This window comes from Bombina bombina, chromosome 2 (assembly GCF_027579735.1).
Source record: "Bombina bombina isolate aBomBom1 chromosome 2, aBomBom1.pri, whole genome shotgun sequence".
NCBI lineage: Eukaryota > Metazoa > Chordata > Amphibia > Anura > Bombinatoridae > Bombina > Bombina bombina.
In genome coordinates, this window is record NC_069500.1 from 1,244,820,928 (window position 1) to 1,244,837,171 (window position 16,244).

Sequence of the window (16,244 nt, forward strand, 5' to 3'; positions counted from 1 at the left end):
TGGTCACCCTAGTTATTAGAGTAGGGGCTTACAGCAATCGAGTTTTGGGCAAGTAGGGTGCTAGTTTCTTTTCCACTTTTTTTCTCCATTGACTTCTATAGGGGAATAGGTTATCTCACGCACAATAGTGTAAGATTAACAAGTTTCTACAACCAGGACCTGGGAGTCCTAATATACTTGCATACTGGCAGACCAGGTAATTGAAAATTAATAGCGTACCTTACAGACTGACTTTTTAACCTAAAAAACGCTATCTGCATACTTGGAATGCTAAACTAAATACCATTCCCCTGGGCGTATTTCTACAATTGATATCATTGACAAACTCTAACATATTCATATCGTCTAAGGATCTACACCCTAAAGACTGCTATTTATCTGATTGATTTGTTTTATTACAACCAAAGGAACATACCGTAATAACCAACAACCTGTGTGGTCTGTAAGATTCTGTTATTATGCTTGACAACTTTTAAGCACACGGTTACCCTTTGAGATAACTTTTATTTCCCATATCTATTTATAAAAGTATTTTTAGCTCCATATATATATTATTGGACATTTCACATCAATATAGTTTAGCACTATATCTGATTCAGTTTAGCTTTTAGATATTGGTACCAATTAGGGATTTTTAGTGTTTTATATTTGTGATAATCATTTAAATAAATTTATTGTTTCATTTCAACAAATCACTTAATTTGTGTTTATTTAGAATGTGGGTTGATTTATTCCACCTTTACTCTTTTACATTTACTTTTATGGAGACTTTTCATTATATATAAACATTTTTTTATATTATCCAGCCAAATTTTAAAACCTTTAGCCAGTCTGTGTTTTTAACACATTCAGGCGCTCACATATAGACCCCACTCCGAATACAGCGAAAGAGCTAATAAGCACTCCACTTGTAATCTAGCCCTATGTGTTTAATGCCCAACTAAATGCAATTACACTATTAAAAAGGTTCTGAATGTAATACATAGTATTGATTCATTAAAGCTCTATTCACTATTGTATATTTAATCTGCAGTGACCAGGGCACACATATGTACATAGGGGAAAAGTTAGGTCAGGATCCCAACAGCTAGAAATGTGTGTAGTAATTGCAATACTGTACTAAAACTGTAAAACATGAAACCGCTCCGTTGCCATATTGTAGCTACGTGACTTGGTGAACGTATGATTGTATCCATCAGGCCCAAATTGGCTATAGGGCATTTAGGGCAAATATCTGGTGGGCCAAGCTCTTATTTGGGCCTTGCTCCTATATAAAACCCTCAATAGGAAAGCTATGACAATCTGCCTATTTTGTAAAGCAGAAAGTACATTTTCAATCTGGCAGTTAAGCAGAGGTGCAGCAGGACAAGTGATCTGGTGTATTACGGCTACGTAGTTGACAGACATCTAACTGACGTGGGCTGCTCCACCTTTAAATGCCTGGGCCTATTTTTGGGCCCAGCCCAGTCCTGGCACCCATTCAAACACGTTCACGACAGTGTGTTTTACAGTTCTTGTGTCTAGATTATTGAACTCCCATTCACAAAGGTGCAATTCCATTTGAAAGCTTGTTCACCATGGCGTCTTTCCTTTTAAAAATTAATTCACAAAGTAGTGATCTCGTTTGAACATCTTTTTTGCAGTAACAATATTGCAATAGAATGGTTTCACATTTTACAGTTTCAGTACTGTTAAAATTCAGTTTAAGAAGATGTCATAAGTCCTCTTAATAGTTATCAGATGTAGATCCCCCCAAACCAGAAAACGGTGCTTTTAAATCAATAAATGTAAATATTTTTTTTTTTTTAATCAAAGATTTTTATTGAGGCAATACAAGAAAAAGAAAGAACATGAACATAATATACAATTTGCATCACTTTGGTACATTTTGCATACAGGACATTGTTTATCCATTGGGAAATGAAACCTTTACATAAAAGAGAATAAAGAAATCTTAATTCAGATATTATATATGTATCTCACCAAAAGAACATTATAAATATAGAGGACATTGTATGCAAGTACAAAATCAAATACATATAATCAAGCATTACCTCTTTTTTCCTTTTGTTTCCTATATAAACACATAATAAAAAAGTGATAGAATTTAAACAACCCGGAAAACTTATACTTCTTATAGAATGAGATATTAATTATAAAATATGTGTATTTATTATCTAAAAATTTACAAATTATAGGGAGTCATAACAAGTTGCTCCTACTAAATGCATGTAAGTGGAGGGCAAAGTGCCTCATTTTCTTTGTAAACAGAAAGCTAAGAGCAACTTATAACAGAACAATATCAATAGCGGATAAATACCGCTTATATGTCCACCTAACATAAGGGTGGACAGTAGCTAAAGATGAGGGCGGGGGGAGGAGCCACAAGTTATATTGGGTGAGCCCCTCTCCTGGGGAAATGTCAGCAATAGACGATGCGGGAAAAAGGAGAAGGGGTATGACCCGCAGGCAACCAGTACCGGCGGGAAAGGAAGGAGAGGGGCCCAGCAGTAACAGATAAATTGTACAAGCCATAAAGTCACCGCAGAGAATATCATTTTCTTGAGAAAGAACGATAATAAGACTTACAGTGTAACTCTCATATATATCCTTAGTGTATAAAAAATGGGAGCTATAGATAGGAGTGACATCACAACCAAGGAATAGTATAGACTGACTCTTTAAGGCCCTAACTGGCATGATATTAGCTAGTATGCATCACCTAAACGTATACAACGAGAACGGTACCAATATATACTGTGCAAGACAGTTATCAATATTCTCCTAGCGTGACCATAGGTAGAAATGTTTTATACATTTCAAAAAAAAAAAAACATTAAACCTTATAACCTTTAAAATAGGTGTATATAAGTGGTCTTAGATAGAAAATGTTGAAGATAATCTAATTACGGACCCCGTCTAAGGCTTTAACAGTCAATTACAAGGATACACCGGTAGAGTTGCTGTTATGAACTAGGAAGACATCTAGATATGTCAAAGTAAAATATGGCTAAATAGAGGAGTTCTTTATGACGCATATAAATAGGAAAATCTCAACATTGATATTACAGCAAAAAATGTTTAAGTAACAATAAGTCTTTGTGCCCAGTGGACAATAATAATCATGAAAAGTACCAGAAGCTATTTTTATGGGTCTGTGCTGGTATGCTAGAAGCATATTAGCCTATGCCAGCTTTAGTATAGGAGGAGGGATATGGTATATAAGTGCAATCTTTGCTCCATGGGCATAAATCAGTCTCAACATTTTGGTTGGTCGCAGGTAATCTATACTGGAATTTAATCACTTAACTGCTTGGGCTAATTACTAAGTGTATAATATAGGAAGTCAATAACTACCTATTTCTAGAGAAAAAACTTTTAGGGCATAGATATGTAGTAGACTAAAATGGAACAATCAGTTATAAACTCAATAACATTTAACATTAACATACATTTTCCATATAATCAAGGTTGTCAAAAGAGAGGTGATTGTTAGAGCTAGTAGCTCCATCTATACTCAATTTTAAAGTCACAGATGTAGACACATTATCATATAGCAAAACTAAAGCCCTTTAGTAATGATCTCTGCTATCCTACATAAACATGTAAACATTTTATTACCATCAATTCTAACTGACACTTTTGGGTATGATCAGTATCCTAAGTATTACTACATATGCCGATAATGTGCAGAATTACAGCTTAATAAAGAGTTCCATATCGTTGCAACGGGACCCGCTGTAAAGCCACAGACTGTCTGCCTGCGTCACAGTCTCTCAACCGAATCTGCCCGCAAATAATGGAAATAGCCTCCCGGATCAAAAGGGCCTCTCACTAAGCCATTGTAGTGTATGACAGGCAACTTGTGAGGCCCGGCTGGTGATATGCTCAGATCATGCGATACAGATGTAGAGAAGCACTCTCTCGATTCCCCATCACACACCGACATTCTACCGGGCAATTTCCAACCGTCAAAGGATAGAGTAGCAAGATAGATGGAGCTCCACGGGGTCACAACATCATGGGAAAGGTCTAATGTAATTACACTCACGCTTCCATGTGTGGGATCTCCGAGAGCGATACTGCTCTCCAGGTTTATTCAAGCTCCGCAGCTCTGTAGGTGAGTCCTGTCGTAGAGTACTCTCAAGGGGGTCCTCTGGCGAAATCAAAAGCACAACCCTCTGACTTATGAGAGCAATGACATCCTCCAAATCAGGGTCGATGCGTGGCAGGGGAGGGCCCGTAAGTACACTGGGCATTTTAAGAGTAAGGTCCACCTTAGGCTCCACAGTCTGCTTCATAAACAAAAGAGGCTGATTACCACAGATCGGAAGGTCTACATTACTCGACCTGTTCTGTGTCGGGATCACCGGTTGCGCCATAATGTTCTGCAAGCTGGTTGATAGATCATCAAAACTAGTCGATATCTGCAGACTAAGTCCCTGCAGAGCTGCCAAAACAATAGAGGGCCCTTCCTCCATATTGGGTTTCATAGCTTGAGTAGGCCGCAGTGACCTGGGCGCATCCTAGTCTGTAACGGCTGTCTGGCGTGGATTCCGATAGGGAAGTATGACAAAAACGACCCCTAGTACTGTAAAGGCAAATCTGCACATCTAGGGTCAGTTCTACAGTCAATTGTAGAAGATTGGCTTCAATTTTCTATTGTATTAAATACATTTCTGCAGGAGCTCCATGAAACACGTCTGCCCTGCTTAGTTGCTGGCTCCGCCCCCCAAATGTAAATATTTTAAAAAAACAAAACAATATTTTTAAAATATTAAAAGTGAAAGTATAGTAATTGAGCAAACATATGCAGTATGCCCATAATGCATATACAGGCAGTCCCCAGGTTACGAACAAGATAGGTTCTGTAGGTTTGTTCTTAAGTTGAATTTGTATGTAAGTTGGAACAGGCACTTTTTTTAGGTGAAACTCTAGCCAAACATTTTTTTTTTGTTTTGGATAGCATAGGATAAAGTTTGTTTTGCTATCTGTGCCCCTGTTCAGAAAATGTCACATCACTTTCTGTCCTTGTGACAATTGGATTTTCAGTATTTTGGATTATCCTGGAAAGAAGGATTGTCGATAAAGCTCTATTTTCTCTGTATGTAAGTACGAGTTGTACTTAAGTCGGATGTCTGTAACCCGAGGACTGCCTGTATACAAATGGCATTCATAATTTTTAGCAGTGATGAGGATGGATTTGTATAGCAATAGGGTAATCTCACACATGTAAATGAGCATTTCCCATTCCCTTCCACACTGAACAAAGGGGTTAATTCAAAAGAAGTTTACGGTAAGACTATTGTACATGTCAGTTTTTCATAGATTCCCAGTTTCTATCCTGATAACAATTACTTCACACACAAAAATACCTTTTTCATGGAACTTTTCTAGTGAAACCACGTTTGTGTATGTGGGCTTTTAACACACTGATTCATTTTGGATTGTGATCACTCAAAAACTTGCTGCCATATTCACCCGGAAAGCAAAAAAACAATTTGGGAGGAAATAGCTAATAGATTATGATTGACCCCCAGTCAGCTGTGTTGTGAATCATAATTTTTTCACTCAAAATTCTCTTTTTTTGCAGACAGAGGATTTTGTTTCCTTTTTAACCCCTTAACGACCAGTGTTGTACCCGATTCAATGCTGCTGTCCTGGGCCTCTCACTGCTGCGATTTCGCTAAAAGTGGCGAGATCGCACTATTTCCGCAAGGCTCTGTCCTCGGTCCCCTTCTCTTCTCAATCTACACTTCCTCATTAGGTTACTTAATAAAGTCCTACGGGTTTCACTATCATCTGTATGCCGACGATACCCAAATCTACCTCTCTGTACTAGAACTACCTCCTTCCTTGCTAACCTGTGTCACTAACTGTCTCTCTCATATCTCATCTTGGATGTCCTCTCACTACCTCAAGCTAAATCTCTCCAAAACTGAGCTCCTTATTTTCCCCCCTTCTTCCAAAATCTCCACACCCCATGTCTCTATAACTGTTAATAACTCCATCATTACCCCAACCTCACATGCCCGATGTCTTGGGGTCACACTTGACTCAGATCTTTCTTTTACTTAGTCCTTGGCTAAAGCCTGCCAATTCCACCTTAAAAACATTGCTACAATCAGACATTTCCTTACACAAGACACAACTAAGATTTTAATCCACCCTCTCATCCTTTCCTGCCTCGACTACTGCAATGCCATCCTCTCTGGTCTCCCTAGCTGCTTTACAATCCATAATGAATGCCTCTGCCAGGCTCATCTTCCTTACAAGTCGCTCTTCAGCTGCCTCACCTCTCTGCCAATCCCTTCACTGGCTTCCTCTTGCCTCCAGGATTAAACACAAAATTCTTACTCTGACTTATAAAGCCCTCAATTGCATTGCTCCCCCCTACATCTCAGACCTTGTCTACAGATACTCTCCCTCCCAACCCCTTCACTCCACTCATGATCTCCTACTCTCCTCCTCTCTTGTTACCTCCTCACATTCCCGTTTACAAGATTTCTCCAGACTGGCTCCCATCTTATGGAACTCTCTGCCTCACTCCACAAGACTCTCCCCTAGTTTTAAAAACTTCAAGTGCTCCCTGAAGACTCTACTATTCAGGGACACTTACAACCTACACTTACTTTCCTATCTCCGCTGCTATCCTCTTAAACCCCATAGCATGTAAGCCTATGAGCCCAGCTGTTGTAGTCCACCTTCATAAGAGCCGACTACAACATTGCAACTCTCGGCAGGACCCTCTACCCATTTGATCCCTGTAATTGTTTTTATATACCACCTATGTTCAAAGTGCTGCTGAACCTCTTAGCCCTCTACAAATACCTGATAATAATAATAATAATATTTCTGCATGAAAATTATAGAAAACTGGGTACTGGCAGACAGCTGCCAGTACCTAAGATAGCGGAAACTAGTTGGGGGGGAGGGTTAGAGAGCTTTTTGGGAGGGATTAAGGAGGTGGCAAGGTAAGGGGGTAATCATACACTGAATAAAATAATAATAATTAAAACATTTTTTTTTAAAAAAAAAGGTCAAAAACTGCATACTGGCAGACTGTTTGTATGCCAGTACTTAAGATGAGGGTGACCAGTGGGGGGTGGAAGAGAGCTGTTTGGGAGGGATCAGGTAGGGATCAGGGGGTGGCAAGTGCCAGGTGGGAGGGTAATCTCTACACTAAAGCTAAAATTAACATTTCAAGCTACCTGATTAACCCCTTCACTGCTGGTAATAATAAAAGTGTGGTGCACAGCTGCAATAAGCGGCCTTCTAATTACCAAAAAGCAATGGCAAAGCCTTATGTGTCTGCTATTTCTGAACAAATGTGAACCCAGAGAAGCTTTTATAACCATTTGTGCATGATTGCACAAACTGTATTTAAATAATTTCAGTGAGAAACCTAAAGTTTGTGAAAAAATTGCATTTGGTGGTGAAATAGTGGCATAAATTATACCAAAATGGGCCTAGATCAATACTTTGGGTTGTCTACTAAACGGAATATATATATATATAGTTTTGATGGGCAAATAAAAAAAAAAACAAGGTTCTATTTCTGTTTAAATGGAGTAAAGCCAAAAATGTTCTGGTCTTTTGGGGAAGTTTTAGTCTGAAATGTTCGGTCCTTAAGGGGTTAAATATTGTTTTAGAGTGATAGATTTAGGGATTTCTCTTAATTACGTGGAATGATAAATCACTTTTTACTGCTTCCCCTGTTAATTACCTAATTTTGTTTTTTACTCATAATAATAGTGTTAAATAGAAAATGGTGTTTAACCCCTTAACGACACGCGTCGTACAGGGTACGTCTTGCACAAACTGGTCTTTAAACACCAGCGACGTACCCTGTACGACGTTGGGGTTGAAAGCGGCTGGAAGCGATCCTGATCGCTTTCAGCCGCTTTCCGGTTATTGTAGTGATGCCTCGATATCGAGGCATCACTGCAATAACATTTTACCCCATCCGATGCAGAGAGAGCCACTCTGTGGCCCTCTCTGCACCGGACATCGATGCCGCGATCGTTGGTGGGTGGGAGCAGACGTGGGAGGCGGGTGGGCGGCGATCAATGGCTTACAGGTGGGCGGGAACATGGGCGGGCTTGCTTGGGGGCGTGCACGGACGCGCGCGCGTGCACATGGGAGGCAGGCGGGCGCGGGCGCGGGCACGGGGAGGGAGCGGATGGGAACCGTTACACTATGGAACAGTGTGGTTTCTGGTTTGAGTTTAAAGGGAGAGAGGGGGAATAAATATGTGAATCGAAGTGATCTGGGAGGGGGTGGGGGTTTAGTCTTGGGGGGGGGAAGCTACACTACAGAAAAGTGGGGGAAAAATAAAAAATATACATTTTTTTGTAAGCTGGGTACTGGCAGACAGCTGCCAGTACCCAAGATGGCTCCCAATAATGTAGAGGGGGAGGGTTAGAGAGCTGTTTGGGGGGGATCAGGGAGGTTTGGGGCTAAGAGGGATCCTACACAGCAGCATATGTAAATATGCTCCAAACAAAAAAAAGATACCTTTTATTTTAGTACTGGCAGACTTTCTGCCAGTACTTAAGATGGCGGGGACAATTGTGGGGTGGGGGAGGGAAGAGAGCTGTTTGGGAGGGATCAGGGGGTCTAATGTGTAAGGTGGGAGGCTGATCTCTACACTAAAGCTAAAATTAACCCTGCAAGCTCCCTACAAGATCCCTAATTAACCCCTTCACTGCTAGACATAATACAGGTGTGATGTGCAGCGGCATTTAGCAGCCTTCTAATTACCAAAAAGCATTGCCAAAGCCATATATGTCTGCTATTTCTGAACAAAGGGGATACCAGAGAAGCATTTACAACCATTTGTGCCATAATTGCACAAGCTGTTTGTAAATAATTTCAGTGAGAAACCTGAAATTGCGAAAAAATTTACGTTTATTTTACATTTGATCGCATTTGGCGGCGAAATGGTGGCATTAAATATACCAAAATGGGCCTAGATCAATACTTTGGGTTGTCTACTACACTACACTAAAGCTAAAATTAACTCTACAAGCTCCCTACATGCTCCCTAATTAACCCCTTCACTGCTGGGCATAAAACACGTGTGGTGCGCAGTGGCATTTAGCAGCCTTCTAATTACCAAAAAGCAATGCCAAAGCCATATAAGTCTGCTATTTCTGAACAAAGGGGATCCCAGAGAAGCACTTACAACCATTTATGCCATAATTGCACAAGTTGTTTGTAAATAATTTCTGTGAGAAACCTAAAGTTTGTGAAAAAATTTGTGAAAAAGTGAACATTTTTTTTATTTGATCGCATTTGGCGGTGAAATGGTGGCATGAAATATACCAAATTGGGCCTAGATCAATACTTTGGGATGTCTTCTAAAAAAAAATATATACATGTCAAGGGATATTCAGGTATTCCTGACGGATATCAGGGTTCTAATGTAACTAGCGCTAATTTTGAAAAAAAGTGGTTTTGAAATAGCAAAGTGCTACTTGTATTTATTGCCCTATAACTTACAAAAAAAGCAAAGAACATGTTAACATTGGGTATTTCTAAACTCAGGACAAATTTTAGAAACTATTTAGCATGGGTGTTTTTTGGTGGTTGTAGATGTGTAACAGATTTTGGGGGTCAAAGTTAGAAAAAGTTGTTTTTTTCCATTTTTTCCTCATATTTTATAATATTTTTAATAGTAAATTATAATATATGATGAAAATAATGGTATCTTTAGAAAGTCCATTTAGTGGCGAGAAAAACGGTATATAATATGCATGAGTACAGTAAATGAGTAAGAGTGAAATTACAGCTAAACACAAACACCGCAGAAATGTAAAAATAGCCCTGGTCCTTAAGGGAAAGAAATTGAAAAATGGCCTTGTCCTTAAGGGGTTAAATGGTTGGTTGACTATGTAGCACCATTTTATTCCAAATATTTTTAATCAATGCTTGCTATGCCCTATTTGTATGCATTCATTTATAGAAACCCATTAACCCACTATACATTTTATTGTTGTCGTCCAATCCTCTTCAGATGTTAAGAACCAATGCCATGGCTTATCATTTAGCTTATCACATATTTTGTTCATGAAAACAGTAAATAGGTTACTAATTTTACATTTAAAAAAGTTATAAACTTAAGCATTTAAAAAAATATATCTAGGTATAGTAATCTCACTTTACCTGAAGAATTTATTATTAATAGAAGTCACGCCAAGTACATAAAACTATTTGATAAAGCAGCTGGCAATGTCTCTAACAGCCACAGGTTCCACTTCCTTTCCCACAGCTGCAAGAATGCTCAGTGCCACCACAAAAGTGGATATATGAAATGCACCTTCAAGCACATCATTTAAAATTTATATACTGTTTAAATGACATGAACATCAATGTATATTACATCTACCATATGAAATATACACAGGAATTGTGAATCTAAATCTGATTATGTAATTTATTTCTGAAAAGCAAAAGCACTTAATTATTTTGAATGTATCTTATTTGACAAGGCCAGTTAGGGCATTGTTATTGCATAAAAAACACCTGAAAGGGCATTTAATGTCTTTGTCACACTTGTAGATGTATTTGTATTCAGGGCTCAAAATTTCAAGTCCTAAGCTACTAGACAGGCCAAAATGTTACTTGCCACTGATCCCACTCATCACCCACCCACACCACACCTCTCGTTCTATGTTTAAAAATTGTGAAACACCTTATTGTGTAGTAATTTTTAATATTCACAATTTTAAACAATAACAAATTCAGTCCTTTTAATACAAGTATTAAAAATATATACAATTTGCAGTCTCCCTCTCACATGATTCAAAATTGTGTAGACCAGAGCAGGTTCAATCGAAATCAGCAGGGACATGAAACCAAACCAAGTGTCCAATTAGCTTTTTTTAAAATTTTGTATGGGTAGTTACATGGACTACTAACCGTGGGTGGCCATTGGCTTAATAAAGGGGAATATAATTTGAAATAGCTGATTTTGCCTGCAGAAACTATACTAATCTTGTCAATACTGCAGTATTTTCTACACAAAAGCTATTTTGATTTAACATTCACTCATTATCTTTCATTACTCGCCACAGTTCAATTTCTACTCGCCAATGGCTAGTGGGCGACTGGAAATTTTGAGCCGTGATGTATTTGTACATGAATACTATGAGGTATAAGGTTGTTTATTATATGATCTGAGATTGTTTATGTATTATGGTATTATGTTGGAAAATTAATAAAACAAAAAAAAGAAAAGGCATTTGTTATTTTAACATGTAATACTGTGTATCTGATGAAAATTCATTTTGTCAGGCATTATCCTTTTTCTGTATATATAGGTAACAGTCACATTGATGTCATTCTTGTAAATTTACACAAATATAGAATATAATTCTTAGATTGTAGACAAATGTATTCTCATTTTGTTTACTATATATAACTCATAAAATAATTGTCTGACTCTTTTCTAGGTTTTGGACACAAGGAGTACTATTTTGACCAAATAAAAGGAAATATCAGCATGAGAATACAGTACAGGTTGTGCATTGCGATTAGATATATAGTTATACAGATGGAACTGCTGGCAAGGAAAGATAAATTACCTTAAAAAACATTAAAATATATATTTTGATGCATAGAAGAACCAAAAGACCCATAAAGTGGATCTATATTTCTTTCTGAATATTAGTTGACAAGAGCAATGTTTATTTAAAAACGTCAACAACAGCGACATATAATTCCCTAAGTCATTATGAATGAAGTTTTTGTCCTCGATGAAGATGAAAGTTTTTCACAATCCGACAGTTGTGGTGGGAACTTACTTTTTTGATTAATTACATTTACCCTCCGTAGATAAAACAACTAGGACAGATGGTAATAGAAGACCATTAGATTACTCTATTTGCAGATTTTGTATTTGTATAACAGCAAGTTCTTCATTATATTTCATTGGCAAATGTTTCAGGGTAAAGGTATGGATTATATTAAATTGAAAATGTAGACCTCCAAGGACATCTCATCTTGAATATTATCTGTTATGCTCCATTTTAATGAATTGTTTACTAGATACTGAACTAGCAAACTTCACAAATCTATACATTTCACTGTTTTGTATTTCTACTGTGTGTATTATACATTTGACTCTACCATTATTATGGTTCATGCATTTATATATATATGTGTATTTATATAAATTTATGCCGTTGAATAGTTCCCAATATATAGTATAGTAAATATAGTATAGTATACCATAGTATAGTGTAGTATAATATGTAGAATGTGCAGTGTAAAAATATCAATTTTTTTGTTTATTCACTGTAATTCCTTGCTCTTATACAAGATAATATCAATTTATAATGACACAAGTATCAACATGTTTAAGAACAGGGAAGTAAGGTTTTTTTCTGGGTTTTTTTTTTGTTTTGTTTGTTTTTTTGGACACTTTTTTGGCACATTATGATACTTCTTGCCACTGAATGGCATGCTATTAATATCTCCTAAATGGCTCACTTACCCAACTTGTTACTTCTAACCAGGCCTGTATAATTATAATGTTTTTATTATATTTATAAATTAGTATTTATGTTTGTTATTGCATTATAGTTTGTTTTATATAACTGCTGTCTTAATCTTTTTTTTTATTTTAACACTCCTGGTCTTGGTGAAATCCTATACAGGTGCACAACAACATGCATTAAAAAAAAATGCCATATTCTAGTTGTTAAATTAATTTGCGCTTTTTTCCTCTGTAATTTTTAATTTGTAATATAAACAATATAACAATAATGTAAATTGCCCCGACACATCCTTGTCATATTTTCTCTCAATATTATATATAGTTATACGCTGTTCAAATTATTAAGCTTTCTGGTGAAAACCATGTGCTCCCATAACCAAATAACTAATTAAATAATCTTCCCACCTTTTTGAATATTCATCTTTAATAAATACTACTGCACAAAATACAGACTTGGGAATCATTTCTTACAAACAACCACTAGTCAAAAATCTTTACTGCTCCCCCCACCCCCCAAAGTTTTCCAATTGTGAAAATACAAATAAGAAAACAGCTACTAGATTGCAAACACCAAATATATTTAGCAAGAAATTTTACTTTGCCATTAAAAAACAAAGTAGATATAACTATTTAATTCTAGTAAAATACACCCAAAATAGCATTACAAATATCAAAAATATGTTAATGTTGCATGATACATAACAATCCATTTATTTTGCAAACATTTTATAAAAGAAAAATATTTTTAAAAAAACTTTTTATAAGAATGTTATATTGAACTTAAACTAAAATGAACATTATAAACAAACTATACAATATAACTTAAAAAATATTTTCTTCAAATAAATATTCACACATTGCAATATATTTTAGAACAGGAATGTATTTTCTATGATGTCACAAAGGCCGGCTACTCTTTGTATTAAATGTGAGGGTACCTATACTTCTATACTGTCTTCATTTTTTGTTGATCCCTTTAGAGCAGTGTTTCTCAACTCCAGTCTTTAACTACCCCTAACAGGGCAGATTTTCATGATATCTGGGCTCTAGCACAGGTGACATAATCAGCTGATGGGTGAGAGCAGGTTAGTAACCATGGTTACTGATTAGCTGATTATTTCACCTGCGCTCTAGTTAAGATATCATGAAAATCTGGCCTGATAGGGGAACTTCAGGACTGTGGTTGAGAAACACTGCTTTAGAGTATAGAAAGAAATTATGAGTAGAAACATATATACACTTCTTTATAAATTACGTTTGTTTTTTTGCAAATGAAATCCTTGAAAATAATAGTGTCCAAAATTATCTATGGTTTTTCTTTTCCTCTCCATTCTCTACTTTGTTAAACAGGATGTACTTTTTCAGTCATTATGCATGAGCTTGGAGGCTACATCATATTCTATTATGCTGTCCACAAAATACAGAATGACGTTCTTACCATTTTAAATTTGAAAAAAAAAAGGTTTAAAAATGTTCTCAGTTTTGGAATGCACAGTCTTTTTGAAAATCATTTCAAACTTTATTGTATGATGTTTAATTCAGTTTATAGTGCCCTCTTTTTCCTGCAGAGGAAATATATTCCATCAGTCAATACAGTTCAAATGATTTTGCACTCATTTACAAAGAAACGCTTTCTTCTGGCTCTTTTTTTGGCCTGGTTAAGCGCTGTCCTCACGGCACACTCAAACACTTGCTGCACTCCCCTATTATTTAGAGATGAACACTCTAAATAGCCTTTAGCTCTTACATCTTGTGCCAGCTGTTTCCCATCCAATGAGTTGATGCATGGCATCCGCATGTGCTCATTTTCCCTCTGGTCAGTCTGGGTTGCGACTACTAGGACTGGAATATGAGGAAGATGTTGCCTAACTTCACCAATCCACTTGTTCCTCACATTCAAAAATGAGGCAGGGTTGGCTACAGAAAAACATATTAATACAATATCTGCATGCTGAAAAGAAATAGGCCGTATGTTTCTGAAAGCCTCATTACCCGAAGTGTCCCAGAGTCCAAGACTGATCTGTATACCATCCATAAACACTTCAACTCCTGTATTTTCATATACTGTTGGTCTATACGAATCTGGAAAGGCCTCAGATGTAAAGCGCACAAGAAGAGAAGTCTTTCCTACAGCGGTATCTCCAACAAGAACACACTTGACTGCGTTCATTTTCCTTAGCAATGGGATGCAGTTTTACAACTTATTGGTTGTGTGTGAGGAATAAATCACCTTTTCTAAGAAGGCATGGTATATTCCACAATTTGCTCAAAATGCCATGGATAGATTGGGTCTTTTCCTCTCTATTGGTTTTAGGTCCAGAAATACAGTATACTCATTTTTCTGAAGAGGGAAAAGAAAAACGACTGTTAGAGAATTAATATAATTCAGCATAAAATCATATTTTATATGTACATGGTAAATTAGGTGAGAGGAAAACCCACAGACAGAAACATTTCAAGAGTGAAGATTAAAACATTATATCTGATGCTGCCGCCCAAGAGTTACTAGGGTCTCAAACCATCAATTATAGCTCCACGTTCCTTCAAGGCTTTTTCAAAATGTAAGCATCATTACACACTATACAACTAAACTAGGTGTGTTTAATTCTAGAATCTAGATAATAGCTCTAAGTTCTGCTGTTTTTAATCTTATCTTAAGAAAGAGCCAATGAAGGTAAAATCTATGTTGGGGCCATTGAGCTATAGCCGTATAACTTTTTGGGACCTACATGTGAGCCTCTTCTACAGTGTAAGTAATTTGTTTGCAAAAGCATAGAATTTTCACAAAGCATGAAGACATCTTAGCAATTCTATACAGTTTCCTCATATTATGCTTCTCTATGCAAACTGAAAAAAGAAATGGTATAAATATGTCCCAATATCTTTACAAATGAAGTGAAACTAAAAATTTGCACGTAGAGCTGTGGTCCTCTACAGTTGCTTAATTAAACATATTATTTATAATTATTCTCCTAGCATGTAAATCTATTATTTTTAAGGAGAAGTATCATGCTTTTTCCTTCATTGGAATACTCTGCTATTTAATTAAAATCAATGAGCAATAACTGAACCATAATAATTAAATTTCACTTTATGTTCAGATGCATAAAACAATAAAACTCTAAGAAATAATATATTTTATTATTTTTTCATTTCATTATTATTAATTTATTTATATTCTTTCAAAAGTGATTTTATTCATTTTGTAGCTATAAATTAAGAAACATGTTTACATTAAATAGGTGAAATGTGTTTGGGCAGCAAAAAAAAGATTACATATTTAACTATATTTAAATATTCAACCATATTTAAAAAAATCTTTGTTGCCAATCTGCATTTTAAAATTATTCTGTGGTTTCAATTACAGGTAAAGCATATTTTGAACATATTCTAAATAAACGGATATAAATGAAAACAATACAAAATAGAGTATGTATTTGTGCTGCTGAGAAATTATTTAAATGATTCTTTCTCTGTCTGTAGACAAAGTTTAGTTCAGTTCACTAGACTGGGCAAAATTTCAATAGGTTAAGCACTACTTGACGCCAATTTTTTTAATTGCATGTTTACAAAACAGAACAATTTCGGTTACAGGTGAGTTAGAATTTCATTTTATGTTAATAAGGCCATAAGTAGACATATTTCATATTTATATTTCTAAATGTACCCAAAGTAGTAGTAAATTAATATCTCAAGATTACTTACAATATCATTTAATAACTATATATTTATAGCGTCACTA

At 36.1% G+C, this 16,244-nt stretch overlaps 1 protein-coding gene across 1 annotated transcript in view; it reads right to left on the reverse strand.

The window, feature by feature from the left end:
• Nucleotides 1-13,410: 13,410 nt before the first annotated feature.
• The window catches only part of RHOH (ras homolog family member H), a 67,967-nt gene continuing 65,133 nt past the window's right edge, over nt 13,411-16,244 (reverse strand). The window contains exon 2 of the mRNA XM_053700877.1: nt 13,411-14,843. Within this exon, the coding sequence (XP_053556852.1) occupies nt 14,100-14,672 (573 nt within the window). The 5' untranslated portion in view covers nt 14,673-14,843 and the 3' untranslated portion in view covers nt 13,411-14,099. The remainder of the gene's footprint in view (nt 14,844-16,244) is intronic.